This window comes from Rhincodon typus, chromosome 22 (genome assembly GCF_021869965.1).
Source record: "Rhincodon typus isolate 14 chromosome 22, sRhiTyp1.1, whole genome shotgun sequence".
NCBI classification, from domain to species: Eukaryota; Metazoa; Chordata; class Chondrichthyes; order Orectolobiformes; family Rhincodontidae; genus Rhincodon; species Rhincodon typus.
In genome coordinates this window covers 32,194,392-32,211,838 of record NC_063353.1, presented here as the reverse complement: position 1 = coordinate 32,211,838, position 17,447 = coordinate 32,194,392, and the positions used below count along the sequence as shown (strand labels likewise).

The 17,447-nt window shown below is 39.9% G+C and overlaps 1 protein-coding gene across 1 annotated transcript in view; it reads right to left on the bottom strand.

Moving 5' to 3' along the window:
• The window catches only part of zgc:77752 (uncharacterized protein LOC393862 homolog), a 36,035-nt gene that overhangs the window by 14,879 nt on the left and 3,709 nt on the right, over positions 1-17,447 (bottom strand). The window contains exons 2-9 of the mRNA XM_048610488.1: positions 16,553-16,633; positions 14,897-15,015; positions 11,051-11,188; positions 7,605-8,218; positions 6,757-6,990; positions 5,102-5,245; positions 2,308-2,409; positions 1,237-1,317 (exon numbers count right to left, since the gene is read on the bottom strand). Of these exons, the coding sequence (XP_048466445.1) occupies positions 1,237-1,317; positions 2,308-2,409; positions 5,102-5,245; positions 6,757-6,990; positions 7,605-8,218; positions 11,051-11,188; positions 14,897-15,015; positions 16,553-16,633 (1,513 nt within the window). The remainder of the gene's footprint in view (positions 1-1,236; positions 1,318-2,307; positions 2,410-5,101; positions 5,246-6,756; positions 6,991-7,604; positions 8,219-11,050; positions 11,189-14,896; positions 15,016-16,552; positions 16,634-17,447) is intronic.

Below are 17,447 nucleotides of genomic sequence, written 5' to 3'. Positions count from 1 at the left end.
ACACACACACACACACACACACACACACACACACACACACACACACATACCTGTATTATACATAGATTTAGTTGGGTGGGTCGTTAAACAAGTCAGCTTAGAGGAAGTCAAAGTGACCCACAGGGAAAGGAAGAAGAGGAGCATAATTAGGGACATAATTGGGATCTCTGGGGATGGAGTGTCAACAGTAAATCCATTGCATATAGTCGCAATAAATGATAAACTAGCAGAATTAGTAATCCAAGTAAAAGGAATTTTGAAAGAAATGAGTGCTAACACCAATATGGGAACGTAAGCTGGGGACATGACCAAAAGCATCTCTTGCAGTGAAGAAAATGGGTAGTCCTGATGTCTGCATTGATATTCATTTGAACAAGGCTGTTAGGGCTAAGGGTGATAGGAATGTCTGATATTGCATTCATGTGCATTCATCCAGAAAGGACAATGATGATGGGAACCCCCCTAATAAACTCTATAAGTTGGTAACAAATGTTCCTGTCACATCTTCCAAAGGTTTGCCAACAGTCAATGTTGATTAAAACTACACTGTAAATGCTTTTTAAAAATAAACCACAAAATGTGAAAAGTAAAGAGAGGGGTCTGGGCCTGATGAACAATGTTAACCGAAATCCCCAGCACGTGTTTAAAATAAAAAAGGGGGGTTTAGGACTCTTGTGGTGCAACATTAACGTTCCTGTCTTTGGACTAGGAGGTCCAGGTTCAAGTCCCTGTTCTGGTGGTGTTTTATAACACATCTGAATATATTAGATGTTTTTTTAAATGAGGGGAGTTCTGGTGGGCAGTGTTTGTAATTGTTATTTGGTTAATGAGTTAATTGGGTGATTTGATGATGGGTTTTTCAAAATTAAAAGAAAACCTAAATTCTTTGGTTATTATTTTAATTGCTACTGGGTATTATAAATATTTTTAAAAAGCTGGATAAGGGAAGGATCCAGAAGGGAAAGGTGGAAACTGGTATTTGTGCTAAACTGTAGATTTACAACAAAACCCTTGTAAATCTCTGAAAGGCTTTTGCTGTTGAATTCAACGTATGAATATCAATCTTATACAATTCACACTGATGTTCACAATAACACAGGCATTACTGAAGTATAGGACCTCATTATATCCCATTGTTAAACTTTCATGATCTTCAGACAACTTCTGCCATGTTAATATGAATATAGAAGGTTGAGGTTATGCTGTACACAAAGGCTATTTGAAAAGAATACTCACCTTTTCCAGATCCCACAGAGTCCCTTTAACTGCGGGATTAGACAGCAGTGTCACTACATCTTCTGAGCACAGAACTGGCTTCTGCAGGGAGGAATAACAATGATTCATAATCAGCTGATTCCAGACACATAATCAACTCTGTTACATTTCATTCACAACAACCCAATCCCCAATTTTCTCACAACTTTCTGGAAAATACAGATTGTTATCAAGAGTACAGACCTGAGATCTGTTCATTTTCTAGAGGGACCAGACTTGATTCTGTCTACATCCGAAACAAGATTTCCCAGAGAGTGATGCCGTGACATGGCAGATTCTTCCTCTGCAAAGCCAAAGGCTTTGAGCTCAATCAGAACTCCTTCTATCACTCCAAAGCATTATCCAAATGAAGGTACAAAATAAGATTGATGGTTAATGTACCACAATAGGGAAGGATTCACATACATAGACTGAGGTAGGTTGGGATGGTGTACTGGCCATATCATTGGACCAGTAACCCAGAGACCTGCACTAATAACCCAGAAAACCTCAGCTTAAATTCCATAGTGCCTGTTGAGAATTCCAATCTGTTTCAAAAACTAGGAATCAAAAAAAAACTGGGATCAGTAAAAGTGACTTGGCCATTGTTAGATTGTTATAAAAAGCCAACAGGTTCACAAATGAGCTTTAGGCAAGGAAATCTACCATCTTTACTGGTTTATATGTAACTTATGGCATATGTGCTATGCCTATGGCAACATAATATAGTTGACTGTTAAGTAGGCTCTTAAGTGACCTAGCAAACCACTTGGTGTATCAAAAATATCCAAGAAAGTTCACCACCTACTTCTAAGGGTAACTAGTGAAGTACAATCAATGCCAGCCTTGCCAGCAGTGCCACATCAGAGAATGAATAAAAGTCATTGAGAGTTCCTTCTAAGCCATCAGTCTTAAAATGGAGACAAAAGCATGGAGTTTGTGCTATTGGCTGTGGGAGCTTGTAACTGGGACCCAATGCAATATAGCCCCGTGGCTCATTGCCTCAGTCTTGCTGGTCCGTAAACTATTTCCTGTTCAGATAGAATGATCAACCTTGAGGTGTTCCAGCCAGCTCCACATCAGCATGCTGAGAACCCTGGGATCTTGTTCTGCAGTCAGGCGACCCCATGCCCCTTTGTTCTCATTTAGCTCCATCTTCAAAAGAAGTAGAAAGAGAAAACTCATTAAACTCATAAATCCGTTAAGGGGTGGTCCAGGGAGTTAAAATGAGATGAACAGATAGATCAAGATAAAGTTAAAGAGAATCACAGAAAGAGAAGGAGAAAGATCTGGAGAGACACATAGACAGTAAATCAAGGAGAGGTAGAATAATGGGGAGAACATCCAGGGAGAAACACATACATAGAAAGTGGGAGAGAGTGATTCTAGAGAGAGTGGGATTAACCTAATGGTGAGAGGGAAGAAGACAGAGATGGAAGGCAATCTAAAGAGGAATAAGGGATGGACAACTAATGATGGACTTGACAGTGACATGTGCATCCCATGAAATAATTTTTAAAAAGTGATAGCAATAGAAACAGTGAAACAGACAGAAGTACAGGGAAGAGACAAGAGGAAGGAAAAAATAGAGGTAAAGATAAAGATACAAAGAGGGATTGAAACAGAGAAAGCATGATACAATGGAAGACACAAAACAAGAGCTAAAGAGTGACAGAGAAAGTGCAACTTTGAGACAGGAAGAAAAATGTCGGACATATAGATAGAAAGGCACTTGGAGTGAGACCGATGGAGATAGAGGCAGATAGAGTGAGAAATAGGAAGACAGTTAAAGATGGAGTCATCAGGACAGATACTTAGAAGGAACAGCAGACATGATGACAAAATAAATTAGAGTCAGACAGCAAGACAGAAACAGGAAGAGATGGGTATTTAATTACAATGATGGACACAGTGTAAGACAGATAGGTCAATTGAGACAGAAGGAATCTAACAGACAGGCAGAAAAAAGAGACAGCGTCAGCAAGATAGAAAGCATAAGAGTTATAAGACAGAAAGAAAAAGTAGCACACAAGTAGTTGATGCATACCACAATTGTTCAAAATTCATTCAAGGGATTCCAGTGTGTAGCTTAGGATGTTGCAAAATATTTTACAGCCTGCTTAATACATTCGAAGTGTAGTTATTGCACTAATGTAGGAATCATAGCAGCCAATGTTTGCAAATTGCAAAAATAACAATGAGATAGATAAACAGATAATTTGCTTTTAGATATTAACTGAGGAATGCATATAGGCCAGGCAAACATGGACACTTCTTCAAAGTAGCAACATGGGGTCTGTTCTGCCCACCTGAGAGGCCAAACAAGGCTTTGGTTTAATGTCTTATCGAAAACAGAGTGCCTAAATGCCTATGCACCTATGACAGTGGAGCTTTCCCTTAATAAGGCACTGCAAGTGTGTGGCTAGATTTTGTGCTCAAGTCTGTGGTTAGAACTTGATCCGCAACATTCAGACGCAAGTGTGCTCAATTCCAATAGCGACTAAACTTCAAAGTACTTCTTTGGCTATATAGTAACTTGGAAATTCCTGACCAGTGTACTATCAGAAACAGATTATCCAATTATTTATCACATTGCCATTTGCAGAACCTTACTGTTGACAAATTGGTTGCTGTATTTCCTACATAGCATCATGAAATACTTTACATCTATGTGAGAGGGCAGACAGGCTTAGCTTACTGTTTCATTTGATAAATAGCACTTCTGCCTGCGCAGATTTCTTTCAGTACTGTATTGGAAATGGGTGAGTAGATTTGTGTTCAAGCGTGTGGTGTGAGATTTGAACCCACAACTTTCTGATTCAGACACGAGTGCAAAAAACATGATAGTCATCAATAAATCCAGCAGAGAATTTAGAAGAAAATTATTTACCAGAAAGTGATTTGAATGTCAAACTTGCTGCCATATGGAGCAATTGGGAAAAATAACATGTATTTAAGCTAGAGAATCTGCTAAGGAATAAAGATGTGCTGATTGGCTGAATGAACTAGAATGAGAGGAGGCTCAAGAGGAGCACTGCTGTATTTGTTGAACCTAGCAATGTGTTTCTGTGCTGTAAATAATAGAACCCTTACAGTGTGGAAGCAGGCTTTTTGGCCCATTGGATCTGCCTTGACCCTCCCAACCACAATCCCAACCCTACTCTTTAACTCTGCATTCCCCACTAATCCACCTAGACTACACATTCCTGCATACTATGGGCAATTGAGCATGGTTAATCCACTTCACCTGCACATCCTTGGACTGTGGGAGGACACCCACACAGACAAAGGGAGAACGTGCAAACTCTACACAGGCAGTTACCTGAGGCAGGAAGCGAACCCAGGTCCTGGTGCTGTGAAGCAGCAGTGCTAACCACTGAGCCACCATGCCACCCTTTGTAAATGGGTCAAGGAGGTTGGTTAAGGGAAGAATTTCTCTTCTGAATCCTGTTTGTTTGGTTATTTTCAAACAGATCACATCAAAACTGATCATATATCCACGCTTCTAACAGGGCTGGAATTACATCTGTCAGAAGGAAATGGATGCCTTCTAAGCATTCCTTTCATCATAGCTGTACCTGTTCTATAGCTCTCAAAAAGAAGGATGTGGGCCACAACTGGATGAAAAGGTTAGGGCAGCGGTGAGCAGATACATGGAAATTACTAGACACAAAAAAAAACCCGGCCTATCTGGTTCACCTTCTTCCATCTTGATAGCTAATGGTATTGCTGATAAATTAGTCATACCCTGGATCCCAAAGTGCCATTTTATACAAGAATTCAATCTAATTTTGACTTTAAATAACACAACAGTCCCATAACAGTAAGCGTGATTGTGACTCATTACCTTCCAGAGACGGACTTTCACCAACAAGTCGTTGTCCATTGGTGAATGCTCTGACATTGCCCTGGCAACCTCTTCCAGGAGATGCCCATGTTTATTCATTTTTCTGCCTGATTCTTTTACTGATTGGCTCCAATGGACATTGCTCTACAGAGTAAAACAAAATAAGAGTAAAGTGACAGACTCTTGTCATTGTTCTTCATTTGTGACCTAATGTATAAGAAGCATCCAGACCCCTCACCAGTGGCTAAAATTAGGGATGGGTTGGCATCCATTTGTCAAAAAGCTTTTTACACTTCGAGTGATGCAGATGTGGGCCAACTGCAAATTCTGACCCTCCATCAATAGAATAGCTAGGGCCCATTCCCAGAGTATCATTCTCAGAAGCAGCGATGCATTCTGAGGATGACAGTTGGGAAATCCAAATACACATACAAAAGAAAACCAGGGGCTTCTGGACAGTGATTTTCCAGTCAAAGTGTCCTTAGCATCACTCCCCAGAGAAGCAAATGCCGGAGAGTGTCAGAATGTTGTCGATTCAGGCTCCACTCCAGGCAGTACTGAGGGAGTACTGCAGTACTGGAAATGAACATCTTTCAGTCGAGGTATACAAATGAGGAGTGGCAGTCTGCTACTGCCCCATTGACCCTGCTCCACCATTAAATAACGTCATGGCTGATCCGATTGTAACATCAAATCTACATTCCTACCTACCCCTGATAATGTTCTAACCCTTTGCTCACCAAGAATCCATCTACCTCTGCTGTAAAAATATTCAAAAAGACCCTGCATCCACCACCTTGCTGGGAAGAGAGTTCCAAAGAATCTGGATCCTCTGTGAGAAAAAAAATGTTTACCTCATCTCAGTGTTAAATGGACAACCTCTTATTTTTAAACAGGGGCCTTTAGTTCCAGATTTCCCCATAAAAGGAAACATCCTCTCTCTAAACACATACCCTGTCAAGATCTCTCAGGATCTTAAATGTTTCAATCACGTCTTCTCTTATACTTTTTAAAATCCATCAGTTCAAGTCTAGCTTTTCCAACCATTTTTCATAAGAGGGGAAATTTATCAGTCATTCCAGATGATCATCTGGTAAATTTTCTCTGAACTGCTTCCAATACACTTAAATTCTATTGACAAATTGGTTGCTGCATTTCCAACATAGTATCATGAAAAACTTTACATCAATGTGGGAGGGCAAACAGGCTTAGCTTACAGTTTCATTTGATAATTAACACTTCTGGCTGTCCACTTTTCTCTCAGTACTGTACTGGAAGTGTGTGAGTAGATTTCAAGCTTAAGCGTGTGGTGTGGGACTTGGACCCACAACCTTCTGACTCAGACATGAGTTTTAAAATCATGATAGTCATCAATAAATCCAGCAGAGAATTTAGGAGAAATGTTTTCACCATTAGAATGTAAGACTTGTTGCCATATGGAGCAACTGTGAAGTCAAACAGCTGACCAAGGCTGTATGTCATACTCCAAATTTGAGCTCATTTGTATAACTGTGGCATAACCTCCCCAATTAAGCAGTCTCCTCTAGGTAAACAAACTAAAGTAAATATAAGGTAGAAGGAAAGAGCAGACAGAATTTGTGTCTGGTGTGATATTGATGTGTATCGCTACACCTTAATTTGATGCCAGTCCATACCTTTGTTGAGGTTGTAGGCAAAAGGCCGGTGTTGGTCAGTAAAGAGTTCCCTTGCCTTGCTAGCTTGAATCCTGCTACATGGTCAGTCTGCACCGTGTTTCTGTCTCTAACAAAGTTCTCCTTCCCCTCATAGCTGAAAGAACGTTTCACTGGATTGGTAGGCCCACTGAAGACAAGTTCCAAAGCCGCAGCTCGACGTTGACTCACTGGCAAAGGTTGCTGTGTACAGGTGCCCTTAAATAAGAATTTAACAACAAATGAGAATTTACTCACTCAACACATGTGGGTTGGTGGCACTAGGAGCATTAAATTGTATGCAGCTTACATCTGTTCCTACTCCATGGCAATGTTAAAATGAACATCCAGAAAATGACATAACTACCTGGTTCCTAAAAGTGACCACTACTCCTGTTAACCAAAATAAACAATCAGGAAGCTTTTTACTTTTTACTTGGGTAGTCTTGGACCTTAGCTACACCGTTTTAGAAATATCAAGAGTTTAATTGACACAGACTGACAAAAGACTACTTTGTCTCGCAACTTTATCCTGTATCAGCTCATGTACATTTTACTTGATCACAATTTCTACCCACATAGTCAATGTCTTTCAACAGCTTATCCACACTCCACCCAGTCATGTACTCTATCTTAGTTTCCTTCCACAACCCATTTACATTCGTACGTATTTGACCCATATTTAAATCTCCTTACTATAGCAGATTCTGTATGTGACAAAATTCTATAAATAAACCCCACCAAAAACAATATCTGATCAGGTTCCACTCCCTGTTACTTTCCTTGTTACTTTCTACAAATCCTAGAATACAGCCAGCTCTTGACAGGGTTACCTGTGTTTGATGTGTGCAGATGATTCCAGATAGATTGGAATCGCTGACAGTCCGCAATAATCTTGGCATCATTCTGGGTTGAGCCTTTGCATCCCAAGCAGGCAAAGAAGCCTGATCAAATAAGCCAGCTGCAGAGGTAGGATGCCTCAGTGAATTGTCAGGGTCTTCTGGCTCCTGGTTTGCTAAGAGAAATTCTGGTGAGTTAATGAAGGAAGTGATAGTTTCTCTGATGTGCAGGGTTAGTGTGCGGTCAATCACTTCCCTTTGTACCTCCAGCTGTACCATGGAGGAGTCGTCCTTGTCAAATGCTACCTGCAGAAGCCTCTTGCAGATGAAGTCCACTATTTTGGGCACGTGTTTGAGATGCCGGGCCTCATATCCATGCAGGAGATGCTGTTGGCGGTAGAGGTACTGCTTCAAGGTGATAGGGTGGGCATGCAAACTCACATCGGTGAATATCGTCCTGTGAGAGTCTACAAACTGGGCAAAGTCATAAACTAAGTTAATCTGAGTGCGGGTCTGGATGGAGCAAGGACGTTTGATCCGGACAAAGTGTATGGCTTCACTGGGACTGACCCGTGTGGCGTAAACCAGGTAACAGGCGATCAGGACTCCTATCAGAAAGCAAGGAAATGAATAGTGAATTGCTCTTACTTTGGGTATACTTTTTGGGCTGAGTGAAAACAAAAGAAAAATCACATTGAAATACCACCTTTAACTTAGTAAAATATCTTCATGTGCTTCACAAGAAAGACTATCAAACAAGATAATTGTTTAGAGACATTCAGGCAGATGACCAGAAATTTGGTCAAAGGGATGAACTGTAAGGAAAGGAGGGGTAGAGAGGTCAGGAAGTAATTTCAGAATTTAAGGCCAGTGCATGTGAAGACACGACCAGCAGTACAGAAATGATGGAAGTCGGAGTTGAAGAATGAAATATTTTTCATGTCTTTGAACCCACTGCATACTTCCCTTTTCTGGCTACAAATGCTGAATGACCAAAGTACTGTCAGAAATTTCCTTTTCATAAGTCTGCCTTGTTAAGTGTAGCCAGATGTCAACAGAAAAGTAATTGTTAAGTATTGGACTGAAACTGCTCCGAACTTATCCACACAATACACTTCTCCTACATTGTTCAATTGGTCACTTCTTCAAAAGACCACCATTTGTTAAACAATAACTAGTTTTTAGCAAAAGTTCAACAATGTTATCCCAAATTGAAAATAAATGATCAATCTATATAAAACTTCAGTATGACCACAGTTAGAGTGGTGTGAGGAGCCTACTGCTCCAAACATTAGAGGGGAAGTTGAAGCAATAAAGAGAATAGAACATGGATTCAAGGGCATGCTGCCTGGTGTAAAGAAATACAAATATGAATAATGCCTTGAAGAAATGGGGCTCTTCTGCTTGAATCAAGTTGGGTAGAGGGTGATTGATGGATGTCTTTAGTGTTATGAAGGAATGTGATACAGCAGATAGAAACAGACTCTTTCCATTGATTGAGGGTGTCTTCAATGAGGATATACAAATTTAAGATTAAATGTAGGAGATTTAGCACAAAGAGCAGATGGATTTATTTTATACAGAGCATTAGTTATTATATCAGAGACCATTTCAATATTTAAGAACAGATTAAGACTGTTGTTTGAAGTAAGGTGAAATAAAAGGACAGGAGAACATGGGATTGGTACAATTTTTCATGTGGAGGATGTACATTAGTGAAGACTGGATCATGGAATCTAAGATTAAACATAGAACTGTGGATACTGGAGATCTGAAACAAAAACAGAAACCACTGAAATCAGCAGTTCTGGCAGCATCTGTGGGAAAAAAGCAGAGTTAACATTTCAAGTCCGGTAATTCTTCATCATCCAGTTCTCATGCTGCCAGACCTGCTGAGTTTCGCCAGCAATTTCTATTTTTATATCATGGATTCTAATATTTTGCTCATGACTAACGTTAGAGTCATCAAGTTTACCCTCTCTTTTCTTGAATAAGTGTGACCAGAATTCTGATCTCTTTTACCACTTACAACCACCAGGTTCCATCAACTGAGCCACTAGGAGTTCTTTACATTTCTTCAGAATTAATTCAAGCTACCTACATTAAAATAGGACAGATAGAAACTTGGCACTAAATGTTTGCTCCTAACCAGAATTACACGCTAAAATTCAATCAGCTATTACTTTCAATACCCATAGTAATAAAACATGGCATGAGCCACATCATCACACAGATGGTAGTGATTCGGGAGAGACCCATATTCTGACAGCAATTAGGAATGAGGAATAAACGCTGTCCTTGTCACATCTGAGAGGAAGGAAAGAATAGGTGTTAAATAATATCAGTGAATCCACTGTCTTCAGTTATAAGGAGAAAGTGAATCTGTGACTATTTGTGATAAAACAATACAAGTAATCAAACAGTTTACTTGACCAGCTTCAAGTCAGGGGGTTTGTTATCTCAGTTGGCTGCTGATTTGTGATGCTAACAGCATGAGTTCAATTCCTGCACCAGCTGAGGTTACCATGAAGGACTCTATTTTTCAACCCTCCCCTCACCTCAGGCATGATGACCCGCAGTTTAAACCACCACCAATTGTCTCTCGCTGATGAGAGAGCAGCGCTATGGTCTGGTAGGACTGTACCTTTTACTTTAGTCTATATTATTAAAGAGAAAATAAAGTCTTTCATTCATTTTTTTCGCAACCTCAGGATCTTCGAAAGCATAGCCAATGAACTACTTTTATTGTTATTGCCATTGTAATGTAAGAAATGCAGCAACCAATTTTCTCACTGACAGCTCCCACAAACACCACTATGACAATAATCAGATTATATTTTTAAAATTATCTTTGTTAAGGAATAAACAGTGGCCAGGATGTCAAAGAGAATGCTCCTGTTCCTCCACAAACTACTATGAGATCTGTAACATCCACCTTAGAGGTTTCAGTTTAACGTTTCATCTGAAAAATGCCACCTCTGACAGTGCACCACTCTCTCTGAGTACACACTGGAAGATCAGCCCAGATACTGTGGTCAAATCTCTGGAGTAGGACTTGAACAGCAACCCAGTAACTTAGAGGCAAGGATGATACCAACACATCATTAACTAACATGAAGAGTAGAAATTCATTTAAGCCTTCAAATCTGTTCCACAATTCAGCTGCATAGTGGTTGTCTTGCATCCACCTGCCTTGCTCCTTATCCCTTAACACCCTCACACAACACAAAAAAATTTGTCCATCTCAGTGTGTGAACCAATTAACCATCGTCACTAACCTGGCCGCCACAACTACCCCAACAGAACTATCTACAGCCATTTGGTTGTGCAAAGGGATCAGTTTCTGATGTGAGATTCCACTCTATCTATGCCTTTCCAGATCTAAATGATCTGCTGTCTGTCCTCAGCAACCTGATAGAGGGACTGTTCTCCAGACAGACCTGTTCTTCCGAGCCCTGCATGACAATGCACAGCCACCTTCCCCTCCTGTATGGCAAACGATGTCACCTTCACTGCGTCCAACACACGAACCAGCGAGGAGACTCCAAAATCTGCCATTCCAAAGTTAAAGAAGTATACTGCAAATGAGAAAAGATGGATGGGAGTTATAGTAAACTGCAAAACAAAGTTTCTCTCTCCCTTCTTTGATACCAAACTGTGAAAATTCTTGCCTCAATACAATCATTCAAATATCGTTGCAGCTGTCAGTTGACCATGGCCTGTGTGTATGCAGCAATGACTAACCACAGCAGGCTACAAAAATCAGCTGCTTTCTCTCAGTCGCTATCAAATACAGAATTATACTCTTCAGCTCACGTTCACCCAGCATCAATTTAGCATACACACAAATTTACTAACTCACAGAACACTGTTAACACACTCACTGACAAACACATGTTTAGACTCACACAATCATGCTTACATGTCCTCAACCAACATCAGCAATATTTGGTTTATATGACTGCTTACCTCATTGTTACAGTGAGATCTTAATGTTTACCGTCTTTAGAGACAAGGTCAAATTAATTAACACTCTGAAATGTCTCTGACAAATTTGATAAGATTCCATTTGGCACCTGTCTTTCTTTTCTTCGTTCTTTCTAACTCTTCCTCATTTTCTTTTTTCTCCCTTTTCTCTCTCTATTTTCCTTTATTTATTATTCAAAAGCTAAACTGTGCAGCTGATAATTGGACAGCCTTTAGGACTGATAGGGTCCAGGTGCACAGCAAATATCGGTGCACACCGGGAGTCATTTAATTTGGGAGGATTTGAGTCTGTTAAGACACTGAATTAATGCAATATTTTGCACACTCATTAAAAAATTAATAAATATAACAATAATTTATAAGTCATGCATTCCTGGTAATCAACCAACCTCAACCTGAGTCCCTATCTCCCAGACACTGGGAATGTGATAGCTAGCTCTGTGTATTCCATTCCTCAGACATGAACACTTACTGCTGAGCCAAGTGTAAATAAAAACAGTGATCTTTAATTATAGACGGGGAGATTACACAGTGTCAGCTTGTAAATGAAGCCCACAGGGTCTTTCTACCAACTGATTGTGAAGTGAGAGGGGAGAGATTCAGCACAGAGGAATCATGCTTCTTTTTGTAATCATCAAAACAAATTACTACTGGGAAATAAACACTTCACATTCCAGGTGTCCAGTGACCCATCAAACACTCCAAGGACAGATACAGCATGTGCTGATTACAGAACAAATCTGCATTTTTACTGTTCCACTGAACACACCCAGGGCATATTGTCTTGGAATCCAATGACGTTGTGCGACTTTACAAAGACTTTAAACTCTGCCAATGCCATATTGCTATACTAGCAATAAGCACCTGTCAATTCTGAATAAAACCGTTCAAAGCCGTTATTATCATATGCAGTTGCCCTCAATTAAACTAACAGTGGGCCAGCTAAATTCAGAAAATGTAGCTAACACAACATAACATGTTGAACAGGGGTGTACAAAGTTAGAAGTCACACGACACCAGGTAATAGTCCAACAGATTTATTTGAAATGACAAGCTTTCAGAGCTTAGCCCCCTTCATCAGGTGAGGTGAAATGAAGTACGAAGAGCACAGAATTTATAGGCAGAGAGATCAAGGACAGAGAGATGAAAAGGATGCCATGAGCCATGGTATATTGGCGAGACCATGCAGACACTATGACAATGGATGAATGGACACCACGCAACAGTCACCGGACAGAGATGTTCCCTCCCTGTCAGGGAACACTTCAGCGGTGAAGGGCATTCAGCCTCCGTTCTTCAGGTAAGCGTCCCCTAAGGCATACTTCAAGATACACAACAACACTGAATCACCGAGCAGAAACTGAAAGCCCCCAAGTTCCACACCCCGTGATCTTGGGTTCATGTCATGCTACATGTGATCCTACCATACTGTTCTGTATCTGTAAAATCTTCTTTACTGTCCTGTTATGATACCACTACCTTGATAACTTGTTATGATCTCTCTACCTTAATTAGTTTGTACAGTTTTGGATTACTTGTTACTTTGGTTAGACCCTCGGCATGCGACTCTTATACCTATCATGTTTTTCCGGTCATTCGGTTTGTCCCGAGCACACCACCTTATTTTTTATTTTTTGTAATTATCTCTCTGCCTCAAATAATTGGATTATAGATCATCCCCTTCAGTTACTATTCAGCTGTTGACACTTTACTCACACCATCTAACACTTTTAATCACCTGCAGAGACTTATTATTCAACACTGCACTCACACCATTTGTATGATCTTATGCTCTCTCCTCCTATAAATTCTGAGTTCCGCACGCTTCTCTCTCACTTCACCTAATGAAGGGGGCTATGCTCTGAAAGCCTGTCATTTCAAATAAACCTGCTGAACTATAACCTGGTGTTGCGTGACTTCTGATTTTGTGTACAACATAACAGGCAGGCTTTAAAAGGGTCATCACCAAGTACAGCATTGTTCAATTTCAGGTGGGCTTTTCCCTGTGCTCAGGTCTGCTGATGTTGACGCCTACACTATTGAATCTTGGTCCTATCCGACTAGCACAGTGAGCTTCCAATAAACTAATCAGTCAGACTTAAGACACTGTAAGTGAGTTTCTCAATTTAGTCCTAATTATAAGGAAAAGACTTGAATTTACACAATGCCTTTTACATCTTCAGGATGTCTGAAAATGACAATCGATGAATTACCATTGATCAGTAATCATTGTAGGAGTCTGGAGAAACACAGCAGCCAAATTGTGTACAACAGTGAGGTAGCTGGCCAGTTGGATTATTTCAGTGATATTGGCTGACAATGAATGTTAACCAGAAGACTGGAAGAACGTTTTTGCTGTTCTTGAAATAGTTCTATGAGAGCACAGATGGTGCTTCACTTTATTATCTTGCTCAAAAGATGACATCTCTGACAGTGCAACAGTCCCTGCATACGGCATTGAGGATGTCAACTGAGAACATGTGCTCTACCTCTTGCATGGGGCTTAAACCTGTGACCTTCCAATTTAGAGGCAAGACTGATATCAAATAATCCAAACATACATCTATTTATGGATGCATGTTTCTGCTAGAGTTCAAGAAGTGGTTTGAGACTAACCAAATTAATTTCATATCACATTGTTAGAGATGAAGCTCTTAAAATGTATAAAGTGAATCTGACATTCCCTGAAATAAACCTAAACCAAATTAATATTAAAAGAGATAAATCTTTCCACCAGACCTCATATTCATCACATGGAAACATTTTAATAGACAGTATCATATATGCATATATCATATATTAGGAAGGGTCACCGGACCCAAAACGTTAACTCTGTTTTTTCCATCACAGATGCTGCCAGACCTGCTGAGCTTTTCCAGCAACTTTCTTTTTGTTCCTGATTTACAGCATCTGCAGTTCTTTCGGTTTTTATCATATGTGCATGTAGTGGCAGGTTGTCATGGTTACAGTTCTTCACATTAAAGCTAAACCAATAGGTTTGTTGTGTGGGATCCAATAGTTCCCAATGTTATAAGAGGGGAGACTTACTCAGTGGGACCACAGTGCAAAGGTACATAGCTGGGATGGGAGGACAATGAGAATTAATTCATGCTGCCTTCAAATACTCAGCAAACCAAGAATGGTTCATCTAGTGTCTATTGTCCATGCGCATGTTTGGGGCTAATCTGTCAGACAACAAGCAACAAACATACTTATCTTTGTCCACATCTAGAATTTGTTAACAATCTTATTTCATTTTCCGAAGTCATAAGGTTATCAGCCTGGGTGATGGGACTTACTATTATTCTCCATGAAGGTCTCCGGTAAGTATGAAAATCCACTCTTCAATTCCAAAGGGTCTCCACAATGATCATGCTCACCAGATACTTGCAGGTTTATCACTGACTTAATATTTAATCTGTGGAAAGAAAGGATGTATCTTTGGTTCTTACGGTTGTGGCTGTGGTGTATTCAAATAACTGTGCATTCTTCTCTGCCCTGAGTTCCTCCACCATCTCCTATTGCCTCTTCAATGCTATTGGGTGGAACTGTACTCTCTGTGTTCTATTGTTATCAATGTAGGTAAAGCATCATCTTATTGGCTTCTCTTCTCACTTCTTCCCCAAGGTATATTCCTAGCCCATCCTATTTCTCAGCCCTCTGCTGTCCCTCATTGATGTTATCTAAAAGCGTAGCATTAGTTTCCACATGCAGGCTGATGACTCCCTGCTCTACCTCAGTATTAACTCTCTCTACCCTGTTGTCCCTAATTTGTCAGATTGCTTATTCAACATCCAGTATTGGAGAAGCAGAAACTTCTTCCAACTTAATACAGGGAAGCCTGTAGGCAAAGACTTTGATTCTTGCACAGAAACCGTGCCATAGCCAACACTTCCATTCTTCTTCTGAGCAACTGTTTGTAACTGAACCAGACAATTCACGATATTGGTGTCAGATTTGTCACAATGACATAAAATACAAATTATTGATCTTTGAATTCCATGAATTGATTTAACACTTTTGAGCTTTAAACAAGGAACCAAAGCACTGATTTTATATATCATGGATACTCAAAGGACTGTAAATTTTGTATTCTTTTATGTGTTTCTTTGTACTGGAGAAAGACTCTGGCTGTCCAAGGGTGATATATATGCTTGATATAGGGGCTTTATTATTTTTTTCAGTGTTCGAAGATAATAAATTTGCTCTTTCTTTAACGCAAGAAAACTTGTAATTGGCTCCTCATCAATTACAATAAAACAGTTATTACTTTTTAATGGAACTAAAAAGAACTTAAATATTTGTTGTGACTAACCTAGAAGCTTGGAAAAAAGGCTGAGCTAGACTCTGAAATAAATGACCATGGGTCATCACAAAGTTCACCCATTTCCATGTCCATGCCATTGCCTGAATCTGCCCTATGTCTGCTCATATATTACTGAACTCTTATTCATACTTTTGTTATGTTTGAAATTTGACCATTCCCATCTATCCAGGACCAGTTTCACACATTAAACCATCCATAAACTTTAAGTCATTCAGAAATTATCTGTACATGTCCTCATTCACACCATGTTCTGTTCCCGATCACACCTCTCCTTACTGGCTTCTTTTGCTCCTAGTTAAACAGCAAATTATTTTAAAACCTTCATCTTTGTTATCAAATTCCTCATTTTTTCACCCCTTCCTATCTCCAATTGCCTCCAGTCCTAGAATTGCGTGTTATACCTGCTCTCATCAAACTCTGGCTCCTTTAGCATGAAAAAGATTTGAGGCAATCAATTGGTTTGCTACCAATACCAGTTATCAGCAGCTGACACAGTGCTTTCCATGAACACAAGTTACTCTGATGCATTCTCTAAAGATTGCATTTCTAATGAGGCCACTGTTAACGAGGAACTGAATTTCCATTCAGAATCAGTCAGACACCATGGTGTTCCTACTGTGTCTCCTACCCTTTGAACTGTTTGATGATGTTGAACTTCTTAATAAGCTGTGTGGATGGTCTTGCCATTGCCAAGATATCATCAGTGACCCTGGAAAGGAAGACAGTAGAGACAAAGAAAGGCGCATCAACCCCATCTTTCTTTTATTATTATTATCCATTTACAAGTTTTCAAAGTCAAGGCTGGTATTTATCATTTGTCCCTAGTTTTCCTTTGAGAATGAGCTGCTTAGCCATTTCATACATTACAGTAATGTCTGCACTACAAAATGCTTCATTAGCTGTAATATGCTTGAAGACATCTTGTAATTACAAAAGAACTATATAAATGTAAGTCTTTCTCTTCTTTCTTTTTAGAGTCATAGAATCATACAGCACAGAAACAGACCCTTCAGTCTAACCAGTCCGTGCCAAACAGAATCCCAAACTAAACTAGTCCCACCTGCCTGCTCCTGGCCCATATCCCTCCAAACCTTTCCTGTTCATGTACTTATCCAAATGTCTTTTAAACGTTGTAATTGTAACCACCTCCACCACTTCCTTAGGAAGTTCATTCCACATGCAAACCACCCTCTTTGTAAAGAATTTGCCCCTCATGTCTTTTTTAAACCTCTCTCCTCTCACCTTAAAAATGTGCCCCCTAGTTTAGAAATCCCCCATCCTGGGGAAAAGGCAACTACCATTAGCCTTAGCTATAACCCTCATTATTTTATAAACTTCGATATACCTCTCCTGTCCCAGTCTATCCAATCTTTCTTTATAACTTGGACCTTCCTTACCCAGCAACAACCTGGTAAATCCCTTCTGAACCGTCTCCAGCTTAATATTATTCTTCTTATAACTGGGCGACCAGAACTGGACACAGTATTCCAGATGAGGCCTTTTACAACCTCAATGTGACTTCC